Source organism: Pteropus vampyrus, unplaced genomic scaffold, assembly GCF_000151845.1.
Source record: "Pteropus vampyrus isolate Shadow unplaced genomic scaffold, Pvam_2.0 Scaffold238, whole genome shotgun sequence".
NCBI classification, from domain to species: Eukaryota; Metazoa; Chordata; class Mammalia; order Chiroptera; family Pteropodidae; genus Pteropus; species Pteropus vampyrus.
Genome location: NW_011889019.1, coordinates 785,912 through 809,779, shown reverse-complemented (window position 1 = coordinate 809,779; position 23,868 = coordinate 785,912). Strand labels below are relative to the sequence as shown.

At 34.9% G+C, this 23,868-nt stretch overlaps 1 protein-coding gene across 4 annotated transcripts; it reads right to left on the bottom strand.

Annotated features, from left to right (window-relative positions):
* Nucleotides 1–649: 649 nt before the first annotated feature.
* ZNF518A (zinc finger protein 518A) lies at nucleotides 650–23,479 on the bottom strand. 4 transcript variants are annotated; one of them, XM_011373973.2, is made up of 6 exons: nucleotides 23,061–23,479; nucleotides 20,165–20,250; nucleotides 10,425–10,573; nucleotides 8,009–8,059; nucleotides 7,356–7,479; nucleotides 650–7,180 (listed from the first exon to the last, which is right to left on the bottom strand). In XM_011373973.2, exon 6 carries the CDS (start codon nucleotides 7,047–7,049, stop codon nucleotides 2,589–2,591), a length of 4,461 nt encoding a protein of 1,486 aa, XP_011372275.1. In that variant the 5' UTR covers nucleotides 7,050–7,180; nucleotides 7,356–7,479; nucleotides 8,009–8,059; nucleotides 10,425–10,573; nucleotides 20,165–20,250; nucleotides 23,061–23,479; the 3' UTR covers nucleotides 650–2,588. The 4 variants fall into 4 exon arrangements, with proteins under 4 accessions (XP_011372275.1, XP_011372274.1, XP_011372276.1 ...); XM_011373972.2 differs by lacking the exon at nucleotides 23,061–23,479 and adding an exon at nucleotides 22,779–23,046; XM_011373974.2 differs by lacking the exon at nucleotides 23,061–23,479 and adding an exon at nucleotides 22,269–22,767.
* Nucleotides 23,480–23,868: the final 389 nt, after the last annotated feature.

Below are 23,868 nucleotides of genomic sequence, written 5' to 3'. Positions count from 1 at the left end.
AATAAAACTCTTCCAGTTGTAAAAAGTGCCTCAAACTACTGACTATACTTTGGAAAGCAACCTTTAGCTCACTTTCAGCTGAGAGAAAAAAAAAGGATAAAGGGTTTTGTTTTCAGATTTTCTGCTCTGGCCATAAAGCAGCTCCAAGCAAGTTTGCCTCCTTTGTTAACCTAACAAAGTCAGAAAATGTACTAACTAGAGTATCTGAGGCATGATGTTTTGAAATGCCTTTTAAAACTTTAAGACAAAAGGCATGTATCAGAAAATATTTTTTTACTGGTACTGCTGTTTTGAAATGTATTTGTATAGTGCTGCAAACACTGGCAAGATGGTTCTTTCTCTCTTCTCTATTTATAGAAGGTGATGCACTGTAATAGATCTATCCATAACAGAGCATTTCAATTTTATTGTTGTTAGGATACTGAAGAGCAAAAGCCTCTCTATGGGTTTCCTTATCAGCACAACCATAGTAAAATTGTAGTAAATGTTACTCTTCTCAAACAAAATTTCAAAATTTCACCTGTGATTTTGGGGGCAAAAAATTCCCACACTTTATTTTGCATAGTTCACTAGAAGAAAAGAACTTTGGAATCTAAATATTTCTCATTAGAATAAAATTCCCATTCGATTTTACCACAGTAAAAAAAAATTATGTGTAAACACAAACAAGATAAATTTAATTGAAAATGTTCATTACAGAAATTAACAATGCTTACCATTCTTTAAACACCAATATACATTATTAATATATACTGTATATTTCCAATCAACTCCATTCTTAGGCTCAATTTAAACACAATTTTAAAAGGTTTTATACAAAAAAATACTTCACTAAGAAAGTAGACAAACTGCACAAAAACAGTACATGTATAATGTGCATAGCAAGATAGCTTGAAGCATCTATGTATGGCTTTCTTTAAAATAAAACTATTGGGGGAATGGGCCCATTTGGGACCTACTGTTACAGTTGACATATGTAAACTGTTTCACATCTTTTAGGCACTTTGCTAACAATAGTGTTCAATCCCTGAAAAATGAATTTACCCCCTCCAAAAAAATTCTACATCTGAAATAAAAACCAGGAAAATAACGTGGGTAAAGTCGTACATATTCCTTTTAAATTAAACAACCAGTTTTATTAGTGCATGCACAGAACTGAAAAAAAAAAATAAACTTTTTATGTCAAAAACTTTCTGTGCAAAATTTACATAACTGAAAAGGTACAAAAATATGTACAGCTTTAAATTCTTTGTTATATACAGAAAAGAAGCCCTGAAGTTTTCAATGAAAATATCTTAACACTTGTAGTAACGTGACAAAAAATATAGTATGCAATTTTGCAATATAAGAAATCCATTATCCAATGATCCAACAAAATTTGATCCAAACTCACAAGGTGAAAAATTTACATTAATGATTCTGTCGTCATCATGAAAACATCCATTTTAAAACTATTCCTCTGTTGAGAACGTCCCTTAGGAATCTGTCCTGAAGTTTCATGCGCTGCCACTGAGTCTACTATTAATGTTTCTTTACTTTCAACTGCCAACAAAGAGTAAATAATCTACTTTGGGTTGTCAGTCATACTGTAAAGTTGCTAACAAAAATGTTTTATCCCAATGTAGACATGTTCAGACACTAACAGTAATTAAACACAGACAAAAATATGATTTGCTTTGCTCATCTTGCTTCCATAATTTTTAGTTTTTGAGAAAAGCCATTCCCCTGGAAGTGCTTCTACATTCCACTCTTTTTAAAGGGTGGCAACCAAGAAAAATTGGCTATTTGGTTTATGAAGAACAAACAATTTAAACCAAACAAGCATAGTTCTACGCAAGGGCATCCCTGGAGAGTCACCAAATTCAAAAATGTCAGGTTAACTGGACTTCAACTTAGATGAAGAGTTTAGTGCTTCTGTTGTGGCTGCCCATCTCTTGCAATCCTTGGCATAGCCATTTAGAAAACCAAAATCACCTTGGGAGGGTGTTCCAATCTCTGATGTGGGACATAGCTTATGAGGAAAAAAAATTTACTTTTCAAAAACTTTTTTCAAGCATCTGAGGTGTAGCTGTAGTGAATTAAATGTACTCTCAAAGGAACCTATATCCTTCAAAAGAACTATATTTAGCAAATGTAGAATAAGTTTTTTACCTAAGCTTAGTATATCTTCATAAATGATAAGAAACTCCTTCAGTTCCATGATGAAAGAGCTCTCCATCTTCAGAGGAGCTATACTTATGATTCATAAGGCTGGTGGAAGAAGAGAAGGAATGGGGCTGTCAGCCATTACCCTCTGAGTCACTAAATTGGGAAAACTTTTTTCAAAATTTTCTTTTGCCCTAACTTCCCAAGAACACATTTTGAAAAAATCAAGGTCTATCTGTGCTGTGATAAATTTCTTTCAGAACTTATATGTACAATGACAGCATTTTCAAATATCACACAAAACTTTTTCTCTTATGGAAATATAGCCAACTTTTAAATGTTTAATTTTAGGTAACATATTGAAGTAGAAAATGTCTGCATTAAGGTAATTCAATGTTTTCTTCTAATATTTTACTTGTCTTTTCCTTGGTAATTACAGTAAATTATTCTAACATATTCCAATCACGAGTAGCTTCCATTAAATGTCTCTGCCCATGACCAGCCCAAGCGTCCTGATTGTCAAACACTCTACCACAAAACCAACAGTTAAATTTAGCCTTTAGAACATTTTCAGAGGTAGTTTTCACGATCTGATAATTGTTTTTGCTTGTCTTTTTGAGTGTTAATTTTAGCACAAATCTTTCTTTCACAGAACTAACAGGTTTAAATGTTTTGTGCCTCCTGGAAAAGTCACAATTTGTTTTAGAAGGGGTACAACAAACTGGTTTCAGTAAAGCACTGATAGTTCTTTTTGACAATGAAACCTTAAGTACACGTCCATTAAATTTAGAAATAGTTTTCATTACATTTATTACTTCGGGTGCATCTGCATCAGGATGATTCAACACTACAACTGGTTGGTTTCTCCTGGGACATTTCACAAGCTGTTTGGAACTAAAGGGGAAAAGTCGCAAAGTTCTGACAGAATCTTTTGAAAGCCTAGGTCTGCTAAATCCAAGTGATTCATGGACATCTTCAGGTTTAGCCTTTTCTTTGCACTTTCTATGTAATGTTGCTTTTTTTCTTGGAGGTTCTTGGTAACTATCCCCACACTTTCGTTTACAGTTTCTGTTTCTAGGTACAAAGGCAGCTTCAGAATCTTTACTTCTTACTTGAGTTTTTATTCTTGACAAGTTTCTTTTGGAAGTCTTTTTTCTATTAAAGTTTCTCTCAATTCTACAATTTGTCTTACATCTCAATACCCTGGCCTCTGAACGGTCAGTGATATGTATTGGTTCCTCAGAAGATTCTGGGCATGTTGCAGAAGAAGTTATCACAATTTCATTTGCTGGCATCATATCATCTAGTAAGAAGGGTAAGGCATCTCTAGAAGATCCTGGCTCTTTCTGCTCTCCTCCTGCAGTCTGATTAGATGGTACATTGTTTTTCTGCAATGAGGCTGCAAAGTTGCTTACTGACATGTTAGCAGCAGTCACGTTTAAAACAGGGTTAAAAATTTTCAGCAATATTTTTTGTGGTGTTCCTTCAGGTTTCTTTGGCTGTATATTTTGATAATAAGTACTATTTTGCACTAATTTAGGCTTAAGCAGCTCAGTCTTATTTGGCATCACACACTTTAAAAAAACAGCTTGTTTGCCATCAGGCAACAGGGTATAAAGAGGTGGTTTTGGAAAAATCTCATTCTGCTGTTTTACTGAATCCAAGGTATTTAACTTAGTGCCCTGATGCTCAGATACATTAGGAGTAGGCACAGCTTTCACTGAAGAACTTGCTGACGTTTTAATAATATAAGGGCTTTTTAATGGCAAAGTACTTTCTGAGCTACTTTTCATGCTCAAACAACTGCCAATACTGGAACAAAGTGCAGGTGTCAGACAATTATTGCTTTGCTCTACCTTTAAAAGAGATGTTCTTGAAGGCTCTTTAATTGTAGTTCCACAAGCCTGAGCACTCTCAGTTTTGACAGTGTTAACACTTTCAGATTTCCCATTATTAAATGTTAAAATCATCCCAGGTTTCTTGTTTAAAAGAAGACAAGCAGGTCCACCTTGAGTATTAACCAATGGTCTTCTTGAAACGACATGTAATCCAGGATTGTTAGCAATGTGGAATGGTACAAAAAAGCCTTTTGGAGTCTGAACGAATATAGCTTTTTTGGGTTCTGAATTTACAAGTGGACTCTGCATACATAAAGAACCTAAATTTTGTGTAGTGGCTCGTAGTTTGTCTTTCACAAGCTGTTGTGTTATTATCGCATCTGACTGAGTCTTAAGTAGTGTGCCAATCCCTGAAATTCTAGGTGTCTTCTCTGAATCTCTCATGTCCTGTGACACTGACGGCATTTGTGTTTCTTTTCCACTGTATTTTAAATTCTGATCATTTGCAGGCACGTTAATCCCCATACTACCAGACGGAATTGGGAAGATGCCTTGTACTTTGAAGTCTTTTGAAGAGTCAACAATTTTGTCTTCTCCCTCATGTTTCTGAAATGACTGGTCACAATGAAGTGGCAGGCCTTTATCTGGAGTGTTACTAGAGTCTTGTTTCACATCAGATTTTGCTTTTAATCCATCTTGAAGTAACTGGTTTACTTCAGGTGGCAAAAATTCTGATGCCTGTTCACTCTGGAGAGAGAACACAGATGTGATTCTAGGCATCAGAGGTGACTCAACATTGGAAATGCCATCCCATTTAGAATTTTCAGTCAAGCTCTCTAAATTTTGATCTTCATTCGTGTATAGGTTCTGTCCATCAATGTTTTGTCCCTTTTCTGAAACACACTGGTCTTCAATTTCAGTTTGAGTTTTTAAAGTTCCATCCTTAGTATTTAAAAGGCTAATAGATGCTAACAGGCTATCTGGGTTTGAGCTCTCCTTCCTCACTAGTGATAAAACTGATTCACTTATTGGTTGTTGAATAGCTGTCTTACCTGATGAAGATTCTCTTTGAGGGCTTTCACACATTGCTGTTCCTGAAAACCTACGACGTTTATTAGAATTATTCACTTTTGAGTAATTATGAAAAGGTAATGATCCTTGGTTGGAAGATTCAACAGGTAACTCAGAGTTCACATAATTAATGCAATAGTTATGCATATCTCCACTGTTGAATGCATTTGGTTTGGTAGCATAGTTGACTTTATCTGGACTTTTAATGGCTGTACCTGATACCTCAGGGTGACTGTGAGTAATATGACTTCCCCATAAGTCAACATTATCTCTTGTTTCGACTTTCGTGGTCAAATTCACTGATCCTGTAACTAATTCTGATGATGCTGGCAAAGAAGGTACACTTTTTTCATCATTCACTGTTTGAAGAGTATTACTTGTTTGAGATAGCAAAGCCATTTCTTTTTCTGAAGTTACTTTCCCTGTAAGTACAGGAGATGAACATAAAAATGGAGTAGTTGCTTTCATGTAAACTGTGTCACTTAACACAGTTGTTACTCTTGTTAAGAATCCAGTCGTGTCCAAAGTCTGGGACTGCGAACTACCAGTACTGTCCTTTGCAGCATCTGACTGTGAGCCTGGTGAATATAAATTCTGTTTATTGGTAGGCAACAGTTTTATTACAATATGTTGTTTTCCATCCATCATCTTGAAGCCCATAAACTTAGCACTGTAGTTAGCTGGAATTGTTATTTTATTATTTTTCACCATTAACACTGTAGGTCCTTGTACAGCAGTCTTCAAGAAAGCTGCAGGAGAATGTGATCCCTCTTCAGCTCTACTACACTGCCCAGTGGAGAGGAGAGTTGGCTTTTCTGACTCTGACTCAGCAGGTTTATCATTATTCTCACAGTGTAGCTGTTCATCCTTTTCTTCATTTGAATGTTCCTGAATGAGATGGCTCTGGTCTTCAGATTTTGTCTGTGTTTTGTTCACATTTTTAAGCACTTCAGTGTTTTTTTCTAGACTTCGGTCACTTCCATTGTTGATTTTCTTACGTTTCCAGAATGTCTTCCTAGATGCACCCATTTTGTATCTTTTCAGTATTAGCTTAAGTCCTACTGAAGTCTTTGCCATCCTTTTTTCATATTTGTCTTTTTCTAGTTTCTCTTTTGCATATAAATGTTCTTTGTGTAAAGTTATAACATGTCGTACAAGGTGCTCTCGCCGTGTGGCACCATAGCTACAATACTGACAAGTGAAGGGAAATGTACCAGAATGAACATGAAGGTGCTTCTGAAGCTCTCCTTTGGTAAAACATATATGATGGCATTTACCACACTTATAATGGATTTCATTGTGTCTATGAATGTGCTGAACAAATGTGCCAACATCCAGGGTGGAGAATTTGCACTTTTCACATTGAAAACTACCATTTACACAATGTGTGGATACAAAATGTTTTGTCAAGTCTAGTAAAGTATATACACTCTCATTGTTACAAATGTCACATTTTACTAAAGTGCTTCTATGGGTTCGTCTGTGTTGTTTAAATACCTGGAAATCATTTGCTGAAAAACTGCACATTTCACAAGGATATGAAGGTAATTCACCATGGTGCCACATCTGAAAGTGTTTCTGCAAATCATTTGGGCTATACAGAGTGCTATCTCGGCATTTTAAACAGTTGAAATTGAGTATTTTTGCAGACATTTTTATACTCTCTTCTTCAACTTTCTCAGACTTATGGAGCAACGTAAACTTCTCTATGCAGCTTACAGTCTTAATATTGATAGATTTTCTTGCAGTCTGTGGTTTATGCTGAAATAATTTTCTATATTTGTCAACTTCATGTTTCGATAGGACTTCATTTGGAATATTTATCCTGGGCAAATCAATTTTCACATTTTTCAGTTTATAATGAAAAGTACTTTCTGAAATTTTTGGTTTAAGTACTGATTTGATAGTATCGACTATCTCATTTTTGATATCATAATCTTTTTTTAAAGTAGCTTGTTTTTCATGAAAAAATAACTGTTTCTGATCAGATGGCATGATTTAACAACAAAAAAAATCCCAATTTCCTTTTTTTCTCAAAACTCTTGAAATTACTTGTAATTTAAACAGGAAACAATACTGCGCTGAGACATCTTCAAAATACCAGGATTTTTCCCACATTAACTCACCTAAAACCAAACAAAGAATTGAAATTTTCATCACAAAAGTATCGCAAATTTCACTTTTTAAAGTTATTTTAACAAAATGTAGGAATGTTGCTCAAAATAAAAGACACAATAAAATATTTGTACAGAAATAAAAGACACAATAAAATATTTGTTAAGTACTGTAAGAACAGCTTACCAAGGAGCAATAGTTTGAAGAAGAAATAACCCTAATCTGGAAGTCAGAGGATATAAGCTTTACTTCCAGCTCTGCTTGGTGGCACTGGGCAAGCTTTGACTGCTCTGCACCTCAGTTTCTTCATCTAAAGAAAATCACAACTGGATAAGCACCCTTAAGCTCTAAGGTTTTTTATATTAAGTTGATGCTATAGTTGTTTAACAGGATTTTTCAAATCTTAACAAGACAGCCTTAAACACTTAAATTCCAATTACACACATGTACCATTAACTTTCTCACTTCCTTAGTTGACCCTATAGCTATTACCTTGTAAAAATTTCAACAAACTTCTCTCTAGGTTTTCTACTTTGCTAGTGTCTCAGGGATAATTTATATTTAAAATAAAAGTTTCATTCATTTAACAACATGACAAAGACATTATCTGTTCTCTTAACTTTTCATTACTAACTGGAAAAAAAAAAAGGGAACAAAAAAGAAGAAATTAAAAGGAAGAGCATATTTTCCTGGGGTACTCAAGTCTACCTTTCTGGTTCCCTACCATTTTGGCTACTTGGCTTTTTGTCCCTAGAACTCAGGCAGATGGCAGCAATGGAAGTCCTTGGCAGATTAGAATGTACCCAATACTATCTGCCTCCATTAATTCAAACACTTACTGATTTATGTTATCTAGACAAGTGTCATTCTCTGTGTCTTAGTTTCTTCATCTATAAAATGAAAAAAAAAAAAAAAAATTAGTACTTCCCCTACCTTTCTCATGGGATTGCTGTGAAGGTTAAATTAGAAAATATATGTAACAATATCACATAAATTGCTAAATAAATCGCAGCTACCATCATTACTACATGTGATTACCATGTATGAGGCAATACAATTCAAACTGCAGAGAAATCAAAAACTGTAAAGTAATAAGATGTGACAATATACTGCTGAGACAATAGTAAAAATATCAAATTGTATATTAGAAGAATTATATTTTCTCACTTTCATGGTTTCAAATATGTATATGAAAAAGATAAAATTAGATAAGCTAAAGGAAATAAAATGCAAATCACATTAAGCTTCATCTATGTCTACCCTAAGGTCTTAGGTTTAAATTTCAATTAATCTAAATAACTAGGAATTTCACTGTTTTAGAAATCCTTTATTGAGAGAATATAATTAAATGTTACATTGCTTTATATATTAAAAGGACATTTTAGTATTTCTCAAGCTTAATACTTTTGGTAGGGTCGAAAAGAACACTTTCTTCAATATTCTTCAAATATATATATATGCTAAACTGACAGTAAAATTCATTAGAAAGATATCAGTTTTCTGAATTTTTTTACATACTATACCTAATACACTAAAATATTGTTTTTACTGTAACTTTTTTACTATATTATTTAAAACTAAATGTAAAAACTTTTCCTTCAAAAGTAAGAAAAATAATAATGAGAAAAAAATTCAATGATACCTGGTGGGCACTACACATCAACCAAGAAGATTCCCTAAAGATTGTCACATTCTCAACAGTGACAACTATCATAATCACATATGGAGTTTTTACCATAACCAAAATCTGAGAGTGGGGTTCAAACGTGAAACTTTTTAAGCACACACAGTAATGGTTTTTCTCCATTTGCCAGAATACCATGTTGTGGTCATTCTGGATTATACACACCAAGCTTTTTATTATTGCATATAATTAAGAGGAGACTATATCGTGGGTTTCAAAAGGTAAATTGCTTCTTACAGTAATATTATATGTGTCCAAAAATATGTGTGTAATGCTAAAAAATTACAGATTTGGTAGTATTTCTAAATACCATTAATTCCATTTCAAAATACACAATTTAAATATTTTCATATAAGAAAGCACATATCCCAAAGTCTGACAATCAATATAAAAATACGGTTTTAAATAACTCAATAAACTGACACTAACAAATGTGTTATGAACATGAGGCATTATAATGGGTACCATGGAGAGATTCAAAAACATGGTCCTACCCCTACTACAGCTTACAATTTTAGATTGTAAGGAGGAAGAAAGACATATATATATTAACATGTTGCTTATTCAGAGTTGACCTTCCAGGGACCTCACCCTTCCAGTACATAAAAAATATAAAATAACTAAGTAGGATGCATGGCAGCCAAACCAGATGCCACGAAGTTTACCCGTTAAAATGTATGCTCTCTCCTCACAGGCAAAACAAAGCTGATAAAATAAATCAACTTATTAAGAAATCCACTTAGCTTTTACTTAAGTTTAATAACTACTAATTAATGTTAAATGTCAACATTTTTTATATATTTAATGTATGGCATATACAATACAGTATGAGGGGAGTTGTATATTTAGGTAGTTTGGGGTTTATAGCACTCAAATTATATATCTGGAGAATCTGTTTTGTCTTCAACTATGTTCAACCTGTAGTATGTGGAAGCGATCAAAGATGATACCTGGTAGCAAATTATATTAGGGTCTTTGGGGAAAACTTTATTGCATGTTGTGAACATCTCAGATAACATTAAAAAAACAGAGAAATTTTATTATAGTTTTAATCTTCCAACCCATTAGCTAATCTTTTCACTAAAGTCTTATTTCTACCCTGCCAATAAGGATTACTGATTTTAAACCTCCTATTTAAACTACTGCCTACTATATATGTATTATTTCCTCATAAAACTTGACCAACATCTCATTAAGCCTTGAAACAATATTATTTGTATAAAGTATGACTTGCCCTTTAAAGAAACCTGGAGAGTTTCCTGCATCAAGATGGGAACTTAAGCCATTTGATTTCTTCCTCTCCCAACTGCTCAGTGAAACACAAACCAAAAAAACACAAGAAAATCCTACAAAATGTCTAGAAACTATAAAAACATTCCATACACATACTGTAAGGTATCTGGTAGGAAACAGTCCAGAGAGAGGAGTGAAAATAAATATTGACTGACTGTCAAGCACCACTTTAAAAGAGGACAACTATTATTCAATCAACATTCAATGAGTATCTATCAATTTTGCCCCGAGTAAGGAATGGGTAACATAATTCCACCCACTCCCTCCTGTAAACATACCTTGAGAGAGAAAGTGTGGGCTTGAGAGGAAGACTGTGTGGAGCCCTCTGGGTGACAGAAGGGTGCAACTGAGGTATGGGGAGGAGGATGAATCCGAAGCTTTGATGTGGGTCCACGGGCTAAAGAAAACTGGGAGTTGCTAGCACCAGCTGTCAGGAGAGATGTGAAGAAGAAATTATTTTTGAGCAAAGAAAAATCTTCCTTTATCCCTGGCTACCTTCTTCTGTTTAAGAGTTCTGTCCTTTCTCCACAGAATTATCTCCTAGCTGTCAGAAAATCATTACATTAACTTCCTATCCCCTTCCATCTAACTAAAAAAACAAAATCTTGGTTTATTTTTTAAGAATTCATCTCAACTACCAATGCCATCAAAAAAGGTAAGTAGGCAGAAACATCACTGAATGCAGTTACTCAAAAAAAGGTAAATAATCTGAACACTCAGAGAAATCTTGCTTTTATTCTGCTAGCCAGCAGTAAAAAAAAAAGTAACAATGAAAAAGGTGAAAGCTTTAAAAAAAAAAAATCGAGTAGTAATTGGCAATCTCATTAAGACTTGAGATAATACACTGAGAAAGAAAAAAAAAAGAACTACCGTGAAAGAGAAAAGAAAGTAGACGGGGGAGAAATAATGATTTTGAAAACGAGAAAAAAAATTACACTGAGTTTTTGTTTTGTTGACCCTTGGCTTTTCAAAATTAAAGGCTTCCCAAATGCCTGGCAAGATTATTAGTGGAGGGATATAAAACACAGTATCTGTAACTTATCTGTAAAATTTTTTAGTTTAAAAGATAAAAATGAAATGCTACCAAAAAAGAAAAAGATGGACAAGTGTTACCTAAAAAGGTATTCAAATTTTCATCAGCAACACCAATTTTAATCAGACAGCAATACTAATCAGACATTTTACTCATAATTCTATGCTAGAGACAATAAAATAACATTTATAGAGTTGTAAAGGAAAAGAATTAACCCAAGAATTAACTCTATACACAGAAAAACTCATATATGTGAGAGGAAAATGCAATTTTAGATATGTAAAGAGTCAGAGAATAGATTACATATATACTTTTTCTGGAAAAAAATTTTAAGTAAATACTTCAACAAAATCAAATTTCAATCAGGAAAAAAAAGAACCCCCCCCACCAAAAAAAGTGAGATAGAAGAAATATCTATCAGCAATAAAACCTACAAAATAGAAATAAATGTAAATATTTTGTTAATATAGTTAAGAAAGCAGAAAAGATTGGAAAGGGTAACATTTGCAAAATGACAAATATATAAGAAACACTTAAAGAAAAATTAACAATGTGAAACAGGAGAAGTGACAATAGTAACAAAATTCTAGATGCTGGAAAGCAGATATATAAGTAATAAATAACCTTGAAGATCCAAGAAAACAATCCCAGGCAGTGGGTAAAGCTAAGAACTAACTCATTTTATACTCTGAATCTTCAAAAAGGATTAGCAACTGACAGCACCAAGTAACTGAAATGGGAGAGGAGGAGGAAACTAAGATAAAGAAAAACTTGGAGAAAGGTGCTTGAGTTTTGGTTTTGATTCCCTTCCCTATTCCATAATGCTAGGTAACTACTGTTCCACCACTGCAGTAGAAGTCTGGAGGTTTATTCTTTGTGGAAAGTAAAACAGGATCTCTGAAATAGGGGATACCAGACCCAGTTGAGAGAGTAGGTACCACACCAAAAGCAAGAGTATTAAATGACCATATATATACGAGACACAAACCTTACCCCACATCCCCTAATTCTCCTTCTAGGTTGGCTCGTAGGCTAAAATTATGCTACTAAAAGTATGGACTACTGATGGTCCATGAACTGTTTGTCACCAATCCATGACTAGATATGTATAGAAACTGAGAGTAAGCATTTAGAAACTATTACAGCAATTTTATAGAGTTAAGCTTATGTCGACTAAACCTAACAATAGTTCACTAACTATGAGAATTACCCACTTTTTAAAATTTCATAAACTGCACCAACACCACAGGGAGCCTGGTTTCTGGGCTCTTTAGGTTTGCCTGAGTCACTTTTGGCATTTTATATTTTCCTTGAAAATAAACAATTTCTTTCACATTTTCTAAGTATATTCTTAATCTCTTTTTACAATCTATCATAAAAATAAAAGCACAACATATAGATATATACCATTTAAACATCTATGAACAGGAAAATGATTAAGTAAATTATAAAACATCCACATGAAAACATTATAAAGAGATATCTATTGAATTGACTTAGAAAGATATTTATTGATTTTAGTTTTTAAAAAAGGAAATTGCAGATTAAGACAATACATTTTTAAATTAAGAGGAAAGATCCTTATTTTTATATCAGGAGTAAAGGTCCTATATGTTTATATAAACACCGACAGCTCTATAAAAGCTATCCTCCAAACCACTATTGAAAACAGGTTCATTTTTTTGAAAGGAATGATACCATGGCATAGCAAAACAAACAAACAAAAATTTAAAAAAAAAAAAACTAAACAAGGAGAAAATCATCAGCTCTTCCAGATACCCTGATTGAAACCAACAGGGCAATGCCACTACCAAAGTCTTTACTGAGGCCTGCCTGCATATTCCTGACCCTGAATTCTAAGAAATCCTGTATCCTTAAAATAATTCCCACATTTCAATTTACACTAGCTTAAACGAGCTTAAGCTAGTTCTATTACTTGTAACCAAAGGCTCCTGTTTAAGACATTAAGTTGACAGACCAATGTTGACTGTGTTTACTTCATAGAAAAGTACACGATGCTTTAAAGAGTAGTGCGATTTAAACATTCAAGAATGAGCAAAGGCTATCTAGACCAGAAAAACAGATTAAAAAAATGACGGAAGACTCCTCTTACAGCACTGCACGATCTCTAGATCAAAGAGAGAATGTATAATGGAGAGGTTGAGTGAGAATGGCCTACAGAGGACTGATCTGAACTTGAAATGAAAGGTAACCAGAAACCATTGTTAGTTCACGACCAGAGAGAAGTTATTAAAGCACTATTTTAGAATAATATTTTAGAAATATTACTAGAATGGCACTAGACAGTAAGATATAGTAGAGAAAAAGAGTAAAAATAGCAGTGAGAGAATCAGAGGACTAAGTGACAATCAAAATAAAAAGTGAGGATACAGAGAACTGGCAGTGTTAGCAAGGGTTAGGAATCACACGGCAGGTACGGAGAAATTTTAAAAAGAATTTCTAAAGTAAAATGCTAAGGATGAGGAAGACTTGTATAGAATATATCAAATATATCTTAGAGTTTTGTTTGCTATCTACAACAGATTAAAAAGCAAAGATGTTCTATTCTCTTTAGTTTTAGCAAAATGATATAAAAAGAAGCTATGTGCTACTCACTACATTCTAGTTGTTTAAACATTAAACAAAGAACTAAAAAACTCTGATTTTAGCTTAGCCCTATTTGTGACTCAGTATGTAGCTCTGTAACTTAACTAATCACAATACCCAGATAGGAAAACTAATATAGTCATTATTTTTATAACTATTGCATTCCTTGAGTCATCTAATTTTTTCTGCAGGTATTTATTTGTAAAATGGTCAAATGAATATATAAATGGATATAGAACAAAAGCAGCATGCAGCAGGAAGAGCTTACTGAAAAACATAAGGTTCTGCCTAAAAGGAATCTAGAACGCACACACACATACCAAAAAAAACAAAAAACAACAACAACAAAAAAAACCCTAAAACTCTTATTTTCAAAGCAGAAGCTATTTTAGTGCCCTTAAACTATTATCTATTCATGACTTGGAACAACCTTTTAGGATGTGTACATGTGTGTGTGTAGCTGTTTAAGTTTTTTAAAAGTTTACCTGAGAGGCTATTACCTATCATATTTAAAAACAAGTGAAAGTATAAATTTTGTAGAATTTATATACATTTCATTATATAATGAAAGCCAGCTCCCTCCATATCACTGTGGCCTAATGAGCAACTTAAACACAGAAAAAAGAAAGGAAGAGTTAAGTATGCACATATAATTAAGTATAGATCTAGAAATGTTCAAAATTCTAGGGTACATGTGAGCCACATACCATTTACGTAGGCAGGTGACATTGGTATAAAATTATGAAGGAGTTGAACTATGAAAAAGTATGAATTATGAAGGAAAATTAAAATTCAGAAGCAATTCCTGGTTCAAGTTAATCTTGTCATTACTCTCCCCAACTCTGACTGCTCACTATATATCTGTATCTATCTATTATGCCCAATATATAAGGTGCTTTCTGCTCCCCCCAACTCATACACATGTATTTAGCTTTGTTCATACTGTTTTCTTCCATCAGATTTGTCATCACCTTCTATCTTGATTCAGTACTGGTCAAACTTCCTTTCTAACTCTACCTCCTATGGGGATATGAAACCTTCTGTAATAACACACACTCTGAATATCCATTTAAAGGATAGCCATTGCTCACCACTTTATTACAAACTGTTTTATAGTTACAACATTTCACTTTTTTGTTTTACCTTCCAAGATAATTTATAAGCTTCTTAAAGACATAGTTCTCATTTATCCTTCACAAAAACCAAGAAGATTGGATACACAGGGACCTAAGACATTCTTAATTCATTTACTCTTTTATTTTCAACTAAATATCTGACTTCCTGTGACCTCAGATTAAAACACTTTACAGCAAATGCTATAGGTCACGTAAACTTTTCTTGCTGTAATGAAATTATATTTAAAACACACACACACACATACACACACACAAAGAGTCAGAAATTATATTTTTAACACGTAGGAATTAGGAGAGAAATCATAAGTAATCTGTCTAAACTGAAATAAAGACCACTGAATTCAGCATGGGATGTAGAAAGATTTTCTTTACTCTTGTTCCTTTCTTTTGTTGTCATTTTGCTATGGCAGTGATTTAGGGGAATAGGCAGATTTTACTTAAGATTCTGGAACACATCGGGGAGAGGGAAAATCAAAAGATTTACTGCCATTTGACTGGGAGAACATATATCAACATGTAATACATTTCCTCTCAGCTTTCCAAAATAATATAACTGTTCAATTTTTCTCTGGCTATATAAAACACTACTCTCTATGGACAGAAAACAAATTCCACTCCCCAGGCTTCCCTATCTTAAAATATGGCACCACATTCCATCTAATTACTAAACCCAGAAATTAAGCAATAATTCTTGATTTCTCTTTCCCTTACTACCCACATTAATCCATAAGCAAGTCCTGTCTATCTTGAAATACATCTTGAATTCTCTCCATCTCCATTATCATCTTAGCCCACTGTCATCTCTAACTTGGATTAAAATAATTGTCTTGCTTCTTGCTAACTGGCATTCCATGCTTTCCTCTTGCCCACCACCCTCCTCCAAATCCATTCTCTACACAGGAGCAAAAGTGATCTTAATAAAAATAGGTCGCAATTTCCCCTGATTAAGACTCTTTAATGGCTTCCCAAAGCACTGAAAATTTAATCTCTTTGTCAAGGCCTACAAGGAACAATGCCAACTGGTCCTCAACTGGTTTTCAAACTCATCTCACACCATTCTCCCCACCTGCAAATGTCTTTCAGCAAGCTACCACAGATGATCTCTTAATTCCTCAAATACACCTTTCCTATACTCAGGTCTTTACACCTGCTGGTCCCTGCTTGAAATATTCTTTCTCCCATTCTTTGTAAGGCTAGATCTTTCTCATTTCTTAGATTTCAGCTCAAATGTCACCACCTCAGAAAGGCCTTCTCCAAACTATAAACTATCCCCTCCTCAAAAGAAAAAATTGTTCTCTATTTTAGCTCCTTGTATCTCCTTTTTGTAATACTTTTTTTCCTCTGGCAATATTTTATTTGCCAATTTATATTCTGTCTCTACTACTGAAATAAAAGCTGTATAAGCATAAGAACCACATCTGCCATGTTCTTTGCTATATCATCAGCACCTGTCATAATGCTGGGCTTTTAGCTGGCACCAAATTGTGCCAGTCTTTGATCTAAGAATTAGAAATATAGCGGTGAACATAACAAAAATCCCTCCCCTCATCAAGCTAACATTTTATTGATACTGAGATAATAAGCAAATTAAGTAAATTATATAATACATTCAAAGGTGACAAGTGCTATGGAAAAAAAAAAACAAGGAAGAATAGGCAGAACCAAAAAATTGCCATTTTGAATACAAAATCAGGGAGACCTCACTTGAAAAAGTCTTATTTGAACCAAGATCGTAAGGAACTGAAACAGACATTATTCCAAGAAAAGAAATAGTTAAGTGCTAACACTGAGTATGGTGTGTGCCTAAAATGTTTGGAGACTAGGAAGAAGGTCAGCATGACTGGAACAGAAAGCATCAGAGGGAAGGGTAGGAGATGAGGTCAAGGAAATAACAAGGTGGCTAAAATAAGGCTTGATGGACACTGTAAGGACTTTGGTTTTACTATGAAGGAGATGAAAAGCTACTGGAGCATTTTGGGTAAAGAAGTAACATGAGCTGATTTTTTTTTTTTTTAAAGAAATTACTTTGGCTGCTATATTAAGAACAGAGTATTGGGAAGGGAATATGATGATTATTACAGTACAATTACTCAGGTAAGAGATGGTGGTGTCTTAGTGGAGACAATGAGGTATGGTCAAGGTCCGTACACATTTTGGAGAGAGGCTATGAGATTTTCTGACAGACTAAATTTGGTCTATGAGAAAAAGAAACATGTCAAGGATAACTCTAAAAGTTCTAATCTCAGCAACAGAAGAAATGAAGTGCTATTTACTATTAAGGTAGAAAAGCCTGTATGGGAATAATAGGTTTGGCAAATATATCAAGGGTTGAGTTTAGCCATGTAGAATTTGAGATATCCAGTTGACATCCAAGTAGAAATGTGGAATGTGTAGCTGAATAAAGAATACAGAGATCTAGGTATAAGATAAAATTTTGGGAATCATTGGTTATGTGTACATTTTTGTGTGTTCATATTTATGCATATAGAACTGAATGAAATCACCAAGGGGTAAGTACACAGAGAAGTCCAAGGCTTGAGCTCCAAGATACTATAACATTTAGAAGAAAAAGGTGAGAAAGAACCAGCTAGTGAGACTGAAAGGGATGACCAGTAAGACTAAAGGTAAATCAGGGAGAGCGGTATACTAAATGCAAAGTGAAGAAAGTGTTTCCAAGATCAGGGATTGATCGACTCTGTCAAGTAAGATGAGGACTGAGAACTGACCACTGCACTTAATCATTTTCAACTCTATCTTTTCTTTAATTATTCTCTGTGCCTATCAAAACCCGACTCATAAGTCAAAACCCATTTGAAGTTACACTTCCTTCAAGAAACCGTCCTAGACTGGGCTAGCCCTCACTTTCTTCCTATCAGAACTCAGACTTAAAATCCACACTATACAACTGTGCATTCGTTTATCTGTTTTAGCTGTTCATGTTGTGTTTCACATATATTAATCTGGATACCTTAACTAAATTATAAGCACTTTGAAGATAAAGAACTCCTCTTATTCTTACACCTTACTAAAATGCTAAGCACAGCACTAATTATTCTCTACACATGCTAGTTGATCTGTGTAACCTAAGTATACAAAACTGTGCTATATTAGAGAAAGTCCACCATCCACTCAGCCTAGTATGCATAATCCTTGACTATCCAGGCAGCTAAACACACTTGTACATAGTAGAAACTTGATAAATGTTAGGATGAATGAAGGACTGCATGCATGTATGAATGAGTGATGAATGAATAAAGGGCATCTATTATAAAGTATAAGAAAAGGGCAAATCGTAGATGAATGTAATGATCAACTTGAAGTTATAGATTTTAAATTCATTCTTCTGCAATCCAATTCAAACTAATTTATATAGAGAATTTTAGCTCAAAGGACTGGGAAGGACACCAGGGTAGCTGCAGAATCAAAAGAAAAACACTGATATCTCATACCAGAGTCCCTGACTGAAACTGGTACTCCATTTCCATCCATCTCCCATTTCTGTATGGCTTCACTTTCTCCTACTACAGATGAAGTTCTCATACATATGGGAAAGAATGTCACTAGCGCACCTCCCCCCGCAAATTAACAACTTTAGAGAAAAGAGAACATCTTTCTCCTAGCATTCACACATCAATTCCCACGGATTCTGACTGAGTTTGTCTGAGTAAAAGGCAACCATTACTGTTGTAATAGGAATGACTAGGCTTGGGTTAGAAGACTGATAGCCCATCAATCACTCACAATATGGACGGGATAGTTCCCCGAATGAAGAGATACTGAGTTGACAAAAACTATATATAGGTATCTTCTATCAACCACAACCTCCAACAACCCAGTTTTAATTGATTTTACTACATTTTGAAATCATTTGACTTTCTATAAAGTCAATATTTGTTTTCAGCTATTGCTATTACCATTTCTTGACCAATGTGAAGCCCCTTAATTTTCTTAAGCTTCAAGTCACACACCTTTATTCCAATATTCTGACACTTGTTTCATGTAGTCATACCAATTACAATTTAAAGTTTTTAATCAGAATTTGCTCACAGTTTTTCAAGATGAAATAATCCAAATCATTTTGGTTATCATATAGCAGCCTCCTGTTTACTTCATCATATTTGAATCTTTCATTCTTTATCATATTTTTTCTGAGTAGTTTGGATCAAAAACAGTAAAAATTCTTAGCGCTCAGCATTTACTTTCTCTATTCCAGAACAACACAGTACCCATGTGAATCTCATGTGGTAAAAGGTCAAATAAACGTTATAAAGAAAAAAATTACGCAGGTAAATGAACATAGATGACAAGTTGGTATCTCAACTCAGCTTTGTTGCTCTTTACTCATGGTAGTTAGACGTCAATTTCTAATAAAAATTCATGCCTTTGTGTAAAATGGCTCTGAAAAGAAAGCCATCTGCTAGTAAAGTTCATAGAACTAAAGTAATAATTTAGTCAGTATCATCTATTTTAGTAGTTACATACATACTCTTATTCCTAATTTAGGGTTATACTTTTAGATCTACTTATTCCATTTGTTGAAGGGAATTATATGTAGTATCCTAGAACCTATCCAGCACAAACAGCAAAAGACTCTTGTGTTTCGAGACAGTGTTTCAAATTTTGTTCTGTTTTGTTTTGTTTTAAATAAGAGTACAATATTTCCCACTGAGTTTGCAAAGCTTTCCTTAAAATATTGGGATTTGTTTGCAGATTTTTTTTCCTTCTTTTTGTCTACACCAGGATATTTAGATGATTATCTCCAAGAAATCAGTCAGAACTCTATAGTAATTCCCAAGTCCCTTTTCTGACTTATAATGTAGGTGCTATTAATCATAATATAAATATATGCTAGACAATTTTTCTTTTGGTGCATTACTTTGTATTTACTAGAGTAAAACACATTCTTCCGGCCAACTGGATAGATTCAAAACATCTTGCTACCATATTTATCTCTATTGTTTATTACCCTAAAGCCCTTAATGCCATTTTATACTCAGAAAGATAATATAGTTAAAATCATCTTTAGGTCTCTAACAAAATGTTAAATAATAAACAATGAAACCAAACTTTTTTCTGCTTATATTAAAATGAAAATCTATGTGTAAGTATTTTATTTAGGTCAAAAATAAAATTATAACTTATGAAAACTCACATATACATAAATATTTTGTCCAAGATTAAAACATATTAACTTATTACTTAATAGACTATATATAATGCAGTACTTTGATCTTTACCATACCTCTTTCTTCAAGGAACAAAAGGCACACAATTTAATGTTTGGACAAAGCCACAATCAGGAACAGTGATCAAAAGAAGAGATGATATCTGGAAATAAAGACCAAGAGTTTAAAACTCTGACTGCAAAAACTATTAGTAGAATGCTTTTATACTCTCAATTCAATTATGCTTCATATTCAACTTATATGTATAAATTTAGAAGATAAATCTCAATGCACTCTAGTAAATACTTTATCATTGATACCCAATAATAATGTCATAAATTTACAAAAGTCACAAAACTCAAAGCTTAGAAGGGAGCTTAGAAGCAATTTAATTTAGTATCTTGTGATAGGGAAAATGAGTCTTGACCAAAATCACAAAGCTAGAACTATATCTGGATCTGATTCCAATCCAGCTATCCTACCACCACAATGCTACCTCTGAATACTCATTTCTGATAGCTAACATCCCATGAAAACTGCTCACTGTGTGAAGCCAATACCCCATACAGAACTGAAATATTCATAGTCTTCATACCTGGGATCAGATAGATTAATAGAAATTTCAACTTTATTAAAACTTTTTTCTTCTATTTATAGTGTTTTGGCAAAAAAAAAACCCCAAAAAACAAAAACAACAACAAAAAAACACCTTTTAGTGGAGTACCTGAAGGAAACTGGAAAAATTCAAGTCTTTCATCATTAAAAAAAAAAAAAAATTAAAAAAAAAAAAAAGTTGTATTAAGTAATCTAAAGAACACAATGCTTCAATAAAGACAATTCCAAACAGAAAAGTAAATAAAAGTACATTAGAAGGGCATGTTTAAAGTATATTTTAAAGTCAAACTGTACATTTATGCTAAAATATATCCCCTCTAGAATGTTTCAAGACATAAAAACTTCTGCGATCACAGTATACTATTACCAGGGAGAAGAGGATAGGATTTGAAGTGTGATGATGATAAAAATCGCTAGCATTTAAAAGCTCACACCTTATCAATATGCACAGTAGGCATTCATTGTGGTTACTGTCCTTTTATCCTTCCATAAAACCAGATATATATGCTTTGAATTTACATTTATACTTTCATGGAAACAATAAGGAAAAATCTGAACGTGCAAAACAGGTTGTTAGATACTTATACTTTATCTCTCCCTCTCCTTTGGTTAACAATTTTCTAGATAAAGGTTTCATATTATTTATGAGAATTTTAACAAAAATTAACATGGTCTACTATGCTTACCCCCCTATGGAATGCTAACATCCTAAAAATGTTAACACAATGCAATGTCTCTATGAATTTCAGAAGAATAGTTTTGATGAAAGATAACGAATCCATTTCTACTAATTAGCAATAAACTCTGAAAAATGTTAGGTTATTTCACTGAATCAATTTAAATGGTTTCTACCTATTCAATCTGAGGATATTAACTTCAGAGTACACTCAAATCAGATCCCTTGCTGCATAAAAAATAATCTAACAGTAACAGTAAACTGGGCCTAACACAGCTGCTCGAGTTAATGACATTCCTACCCTGATAGTTTGGTGTCTTCATGTTTCATCACTGTGACAATCATATAATGTTCAACATTCTTATGAATTCCTTAAACATTGACTTACTTTATTTTTCTAGAGATTTTTGAACTTTTGATAACCACATACGCAACTGTTTTCACTAAAAGAGCTCACAAACAGTAAACGCCCCCAAATTTAAACCTAAAAAGAAAACTGGACTTTAACTATTACATTTTTAACCTTAAGGCTACCGTATCTGTTTCGTTGGTCTACTTCAGAGTTATAACATTTTACTTTATGTACTTTCACCCTATGTATTTTCAAATACCATGACCATCTAGAGAAAGCTATCTACTTGACAATGAGGACACCATGTTAAGAAGAGACTCAAAATGGACCCTACAAGTGAGAAACCAGTTACAAAGAAATCCATCTGCTACTGGGTGTGGTTGAGGTTTGTAGGAAAGAATGCCTTTGGCCAATTCTGGAGGAAGTAGCGCTGGCCAGAGAACTGAGCATATCAGCAAGAAAAGACCTCCAAAGACCGTAGACTGGACCCACGATGGGGACGCCGTCGAGTGGGGCTGCCGTGGGACTGCAAACCTACAGCTCGAGAGGTGCCGTCTGACGAGGACCCATGCTGTCTCCACCAGCCCCGGAACGAACCGAGTGGGTGCTTCGAGCGCCGCGCGCCCCGCTCTGTCCCAAACACCGCGCACGATCCGCCCCTTCCTCCGGGGTTCGGCTGCCCCTCCGGCGCGCGGAGGCACACTGTCACCGCGCTCCGTTCCAGCTCCTAGGCTCTGGAACAGTATAGAGTTGAAAAAGCTCGGACGTAAAACCAGCACAGGCTAAGAAGCGGAAGGTTAGCTCTAGCAGCCTGCAAGAGCACCGAGTGAAAGGGCCGACTTCCCTTGAAAAACTTTGCGGCAAGTTAGCCGAAAGCGCTGAATGACCGGGACTATTTAACAGGCGCTTCCTATCTCAAGAGGCGGACCCCTGAGCCGGTTCGGAGGGGGACCCTAACGGCCCACAAACTCGCTCTTTGCCCCCTGGCTGGCCCTCTAGAAGTCTCGGCGTCCTAACAGGTCTGGGCGGCGCTGCTCACAGGGAATACCTGTCGTGGTCCCCATTGCCTGCGAGTCCCTGATGGCGGCCATTACACTTCCATCCGGGTATTGCCGAAAAGCCGATCGCCCCGCTACCAGGAGCGCTCGCTAAGGCGGATGGATCCACGCTGCACCTGGGTAAAGCGGAAGAGGACGGCGGCCGGCAGGGTCCGCGGCTCAGCCCGACAAGACTAGGCCATTGAACTGGACTCGCCGCTGACCTCTCAAATTAGCGCGCTTCTCCTGTGCACGCCACGCCAGTGATTGACTCACTTTCCCCCTTTGCTCACCAGTAGTTGGAGACATCCTACTGCCAATGGAATGGTAGACTAACATCCATTCTATGCTCTTCAGAGTAGACACCAGAAGCAGGAACTGTGCTCTGGGCAAGCCCTTGCTGACTGGGAATGGTCTCAATCCTGAGATTTTAATCATTTCCGGCTTTGCAAATGGCGGCTCCCCACCCCTTGCTTTTGACACGTAGGTTTTTTGCAGCCTTTGCAGCCCACATCAATGAAGGGAGCTGCCACCAGCAGCTGTGGAAGACATGGTGAACTCCAAACATGTACATATTTAATAATTGGTCTGAAAAATATCGTTACAACAGGGAATATCTAATCCCCATCAAAAGATCCCTCCGCATCAAAGGAATCGACTCCACGTCTCACAGCCAGGCTGGACAAAGAGGTCAATTAATATCACCATTGGATTCCCCTCCCAAGGGCAAGTGTGGCCTCTTGTCTCCCCTTTGTGACATTTCTGAAATCCAACTTATTAATCGACCTCACTTTTTACACAAATTATTTTACTTAAAAAAAAAAATGGCCGAAACTGGGGTGGGGGGAGGGGTAGATGACTGGAGCGGCGGGATACACCGAAATATTAAATAATAAACTGGAGTCAATTTTTGTCTATTGTCTCACTTTTTTAAAATATACGTGGCATTTATCATCGAAAAGTTTTTAAGTTTATCATTAACAGTTTTCCGTTGTCTTAGAGTATGCTTTTGAAAATGTCAACCTGTAGCCATACACAAGATTTTCGCCATGCTTTAATAAAAGTACACTGAGGTATCCTTACTTTGTCTCTAGGGAATTT